Here is a 6,151-nt window from a genome sequence, read left to right on the forward strand (position 1 = left end):
TCACTGGACCTGGAGGACGTTTACGAGGAAAACAAGCCAAAAGGGTGGTGTTGACATTTTTAATCAGCTCCTGTGATACTAACCAGCGCTTCCCCCCAAACGCTGTAGTGTAAAATTGGAAATATGTCTTAAACTGCCAAGCCCATGCTTTTATATAACCCATATAATCTTTGGATCTCATAAATATCCCTGGGTTTTGGTAGCAGATACGGCACCCCCTTTTTAGGAATACCCAAGGTGTTTGTTCAGCTTCTAAACAACCCTTTTGATTTCCTTCATAAAGAGGAAATGCCAGTGAATTGTGCCTTTACTCACAAGAAAGTATTCCCAGCTGATGGCTTTTAGGAAGCTGGCAGTGTGAAATGGAAATTTCATACACAAAGTGAATCCCACACGTGCAGTAGAACATCCAAAAGAAATAGGAACTGCAGTGGGAGAGCTCACCAGTGACATGACAGATGGAGGAACTTGACAGTTCTGTAGTGGGGGAGCCATGGACATGTTCAAAATGAAAACGCAGCCGGCCTTTTGGGCTAGCCACTCGTCACTGGGGCTAGCCAGGGACCAGAGCCTTACACAGGAACGAGACCTTTCTCAATGAAATCCCCTCCCATGTTTAAATTACTAGAATTGCTTGATCTAGGGATTCAAGAGCAGTAGGATTTCTAGCAAGGCTGTAAACAGTCTCATAAGCAATTATAGTTATTCCCCTAAAGCCTACTCCAGCAAGTACTAATATGAGTGCTTCCGCTAGGGTCTGCAGTTCCCCACCTTTATACAAGATTTTCTTTAGACTAGAAGAGCCACAGGAAAAGGCAAGGGCAGGGATACTCAACAGTAAGATTTACTGTGCAGAGCTGAGGGGAACAGGATACCTACTGAGCTGGGCTTTACACCTGTTGGAACACGGTATTCTTTAATGAACAGAATAAGAAAAATACGTGGTTGGTTATTACTATTGACTTACGAATCCCTTAAATGGATAGTCTGATAAAATAGTTGCTGATCTGTAAAGTGTAGAAAAATCTGAGAATATTAATATTACTCATACTAGAGCTCTGAGGACATCCTCTGTGCATTAAGAGTTTAATATTAAGGAGAGAAGTTGGGATATTGTAAAATCTCATTTATAAAAGCTCAGGCGAGAAGAAAATTTTCTTTGTTGGTGAAATTGTTGTCTTAGTTCAGGCGACTATTTCCTAGTCCTTGATGACCTGTGAATAAAGGAACTCTGTAATCCCGAATTCTCTTACTATGGGAGCGCTGCCACCATTGGTTAGGCACGGTTGGTGCACAGAGCCTTACAGCCTTGCTTTCCCTGATGCCAAGGAAGCCCCGAGGGAAAGTATAGTCTTCTTCTGTTGCTGTGTATATATTGAGGTGCAATTTTTTTTTGTTGTTGTTATCTATTCTGAGCTTTCTGAACCCTGATAGTATTTGGAGAGGAGGAGGTGGTGTTGATGTTGTGTGTTCTCCTCCACATCGGGCTCTCTCAGTTTGGAGGGAAATGTAGGTGTAGGAAAGTTGACCTTGGAATGTGAATGCTGGTGCAGCACTTAAATATGTTGCCATGTGAATAATAGAGATTGATCTTATTGCTCTCTAATATATTTGTATTTATCTTAAATTCATTTGAATTAGTAGTTGTAACTGGAGAAGTTTTTGTTACTTTGATCCTGGCCTGCCTCACTGGTAGGATAGCCTCTTTTAGCGCGTCTTAATGGAAAGATGGCTGAAAGGAATAAGTGATGATTTCTGCAGACTGCATAGAAAATGTCTTTTGTTCCCAATGGTAATACTTTATTTTCAAGCACATTTCACTGTTTGCTGAGAATGGCAGCTTCACTCAAAAATGCTAGACATTCTTACCTGTAGAGTTGATAGTACTCTCAAGCATTCCTTGAGAGCACTGCTTTTCGCTGAGTTTTTCCTGGGCCCCACCATTCCTAACTCCAGGTAGACGGAGTAGATATCACAGCAAAACAATTTTAAAGTGCTTTGCTTAGAGCACTTTGTTTATGATTGCACTGTTTACATTTCTCATTTAGTAAAAGGCATTTTACTTCATTCTGTTAAAATTTAGTGTTTAGAGAGGGGGGTACTGTATGTGTATACAATATGTATCATTTTATATGTTATACTGTTATGTCATATATACTTGCAATATCAGACCTTGCATTCAATACATAATGCAATAGACTCTTTCCACACCTGTATTTTTCAGTGAACAATAAAAAGGTTGTTTGGCACTACTTGTTTCTCATGTTTCCTCTTCTTTGAATAATGTGTCCTTCAGTATCTGTTATTGCAGTTTTTGTCTCTTATAAAACTTGGCTATACATTCTTTTGTTTATGAGTGCTCAGCTCTGAGACTTTTTTCAAAGAGAAATCTTTGTTATCTGATTTAAAATCATAAGGCGTAGTTCATTTCTGTGTGTTCAGAAACAGTTCGGTGCAGAGAAGTTCCTTGCGCTCCCTTAAACCAAGTGGAGGAGAATCCTCACAAATCCTGGAACCTCACCTTGAAGAGTCTAATTGTAAAATAGTGAATTTATGAAACACCATCTAATAGTGGCTAAAGATGGGAGTTGGCTGACAAGGAGAGTATAATGCAGCTTCTCCCCAGTGGCTGCGAGTAGCCTGTAGAGCCCTTTGTTTTTCCTTTCCTCAGTGACAGTGCAGTTAAGTGGCCAACCTTGGTCTTTGCCATCAGGCTCTGTAGAGAATCATTCTGACCTGAAATTCAAACACCCATTCACTCTAGTTTGACATGAGGCTGCTCCGGGTTTATGTTGACTGTGTTATTATCAATAGATGAAATAGCCACAGGACCAAGGGCCCTTTTCTCCTAACTTGTAAATCAGTAGAAAAGGTGTGTATTCTTCAGGTAATAGCCCAGATTAGTGTACAAATTTGTCAGCCTTTCTTCCTCACTGAAATTGTGGCTCTAGTTTGTTATTTGTTTGATATTTAGTTGGAATGGGGGTTTCCCTGTACCAGACTNCAAGTGAGTTCTTAACCATCGCGCCACTCGGCCGGCCCTCAACCACCCTTTTTAAAACTACACTTGTCAAGGTAAAAAAGGACCTCCATTTCTCCAAATCTAATGGGCATTGTTCTTTTTCATCTCAGCAGCCTTTAAAAAGAGTGGACCACTTTCTCTTTGAAACTTTTTCCTCTTTGACTTCTGCATCACACTGTCTTGATTTTCCTCTTACCTCATTATTTGTTCTTCTCAGACCCGTTCGCTGACTCCTTTTCAATAAGAGTCAAGCCCAATAGGGTGGCGCGGACACTTGTAATTTGCTTCTGTGATACTAAACAGCACAAATAATTTATAAATGTTCTCAGAGCTTGGTCTTAACTTCTCTTTTCCCTTCTCTCTACAATAATTCTCTGGGTAATTGTGTTCATGGCCATGGCTGTAAATACTGTTTACAGGCTGTGTCTCCATATTTCTTTTTCTACAATAGTTCAGGCCTCTGCCCTGAGCTCCATACTCATATATCTAAATGCTCACCTGACATCTACATTTTGAAATCTCACAGGCATGTCACTTTTTTTTTTTTTTTTAGCTGAGCCATCCTGCTACCTGTTGGCAGCTCAGCAGCAGCTCAGCTTGGGCCATGAATTGAACCGGCGACCCTGTTGCTCAGAGTTCACACTCTTGAGTGAGCTCTTAACCAACTGAGCCACTCGGCTGGCCAGGCATGTCACTCTTAACATTTCCTATTTGGACCTAATTCTCACCCATCACTCCAAGCTTGGTCTTCCTCAGGTCTTTGTTATGTCATTAAATAGCACCACCATTTACCTAAAGCCAGAAACATGGAAGTCATTCTTGGCCTCTCCCTGTCCTTCACACTCCCTCTATCAGCGAGTCCTGTCAGTTCTTATCATCCCCTCTCTATCTCTGCCTCCACCACCCTGTTCTAAGTCACCAAGCTGGCCTCTCCTCATCCAGCACAGAATCTTCCTAACTGGTCTCGCGGCTTTCACCACAGGCTCCTTGAGTCCTTCTCTGCAGTTTTAAAAATCTGAAGTCCTTCAGCTCCCCTAGCTAAGCCCCTTTGTGACCTTCCATTGCACTGAGTATAAAATCCACACTCCTTACAACATGCTCCGTGGCTGGCCCCTGCCTTCTTCTCTGACCTCCTCTCGTGCTGCCCTTCTGTCCCTGCACATGATTAAGATCTGCTCTTCTCAGGTCCGCAGCTGCACTGAGCTCCTTTGGTTCCCTCCCTCAGTCAACACAAGGCTGGCTCATCCCTCCACTCGGGGCTTTCCCTGACTACCCCAAGTAGATCCCCTTCTTCTCACCTATTCTAGCATCATCACAATTATAATTATTCTTTCCTAGCATTCATCACAATTTGTAATTGTTTAATTAATTTGTTGCTTCATTCATTGCCTGTCTCCCTTGCTAGTATATAACCTCCATCAGCATGGACCCTTTGTTCTTCACTATTGTGTAACATAGCACCTCTTGGCATCCCATCAATATTTTTCAAATGAGCTTTTAGGACTCACAGCAACCCAAATTCTAAGAGTCAATGAATTAACACAGGAATGATTATAAACTGGGCCCAAGTTATATAACATGTATCTTCTCTGGGGCATTCCATTAGGTTCCGGCTTCTTATTACATTTTAGGGTTGCCATTCGAATACACAAAGCACGGATCTCTGGGCTAGTGTCTGTTGACTAAGTTAGTTCTGTGTGTCTGTGTGGCTTCCGGTGCTCCCCAAAACATGACATACGTTGTATGTTTGGTGAAACGCACCCAACTATTAAAAGCATTCCATATTTTCCTTTATGTTTGGTTACTCCACATTTTTTTTTAAAGATTTTGTTGGAGAATTTTGGAAGGGAAACAGTGTTGGGGAATTGGGGAAGGGGAACAGCTAAGTTATTGTCCTTCAGTCTACGTTGTGGAGGGTGCAGCTAGCTCAGCTCCAAATCCAGTCGCCATCCGGCCTCCTGACGGCAGTTTGCAGCCACTCAGCTCAAGGTGCCGAGTTCAATCTTAGTTGCGGTTGGGCCTACCCCACCATCCCATGTGGGAGTCGAACTGGAAACCTTGTAGCTAAGAATGCATGCTCTCTGACCACTGTGCCATCGGCCACCTGTTGGCAGCTCAGGGCAGCTTAACTCAAGGTGCCGTGTTCAATCTTAGTTGCGGGTGGGCGTAGCTCACTATCCCATGTGGGAGTCAAACCAGCAACCTTGTTAGGAGTATGTGTTCTCACCAGCTGAGCCATCCTGTTACCTGTTGGCAGCTTAGCTTGGGTGCAGCTCACTGGCCCACGTGGGAATCGAACTAGCAACCCTGTTGCTCAGGGCTTGCACTCTTAACCAACTAAGCGACTCGGCTGGCCCACTCCACATGTTTAATAAGCTTGTTATTACCCAAACTGATCGATTTTTCTTTTGCAGACCTTCATTAGTCCTCATTATGGAATAAACCTGGTGTCAGCGTACATGATCATGGTGCCCATGGGCGTCTGGGCATTCTTTGCGGCTGGAGGCAGCTGCCGAAGCCTGAGACTGTGCCTGCTCTGTCAGGACAAGGACTTCCTTCTTTTCAGCCAGCGCTCCAGATAACCTCCAAGAGCCAGCACCTCTCAAACAGTAAGCTGTGTTGTTAGAGAAAGCACAACTGCCTTTTTCTAAAAATCTCTTTTCCTGGTGGAATTTAGAAAAAACAAAACTATCTAGATACGATATGGGTTTCATGCACCAGCTCTCTGAAAGGGATGCATCAGTAGTGTGCACCCTGGCTGCACATGAGAACATAGAGAGTACTGATTTCTGAGCTCCACCCTTCAGAGTCCACTGGTCTTGGCGTTTGGTAATTTTTAGAAGCATCCTAAATGATGTGCAGACAGGTTGAGAATCATCAATGTCCATAGAGGAACTTCCTGAGACCACCATTAGTGAATAAGAATCAGATGTTCAGCTGTTTCCTAACTCACCTTGTGCAGAACAAGTAAATATCTGAATGTCAGATCCTGGTGAGCTGTTGTCTTTTTCAGTTCTGAAAGCACGAAAGGCTAAAGGGCTACATCTCTGTGAACTGCTTTCGTGTACTTCACTATGCCCTGTTTTATGAGAACATGGTAGGCTGTGCTTCTAAATGCAGTAATAATAC

The 6,151-nt window shown here is 43.0% G+C and overlaps 1 protein-coding gene across 1 annotated transcript in view; it reads left to right on the forward strand.

The window, feature by feature from the left end:
• The window catches only part of APH1B (aph-1B gamma-secretase subunit), a 32,421-nt gene extending 26,276 nt beyond the window's left edge, over window positions 1-6,145 (forward strand). The window contains exon 6 of the mRNA XM_019650814.1: window positions 5,437-6,145. Coding sequence (XP_019506359.1) covers window positions 5,437-5,604 — 168 coding nt within the window. The 3' untranslated portion in view covers window positions 5,605-6,145. The remainder of the gene's footprint in view (window positions 1-5,436) is intronic.
• Window positions 6,146-6,151: the final 6 nt, after the last annotated feature.

This window comes from Hipposideros armiger, unplaced genomic scaffold (assembly GCF_001890085.2).
Source record: "Hipposideros armiger isolate ML-2016 unplaced genomic scaffold, ASM189008v1 scaffold_147, whole genome shotgun sequence".
In the NCBI taxonomy this organism is placed as follows: Eukaryota; Metazoa; Chordata; class Mammalia; order Chiroptera; family Hipposideridae; genus Hipposideros; species Hipposideros armiger.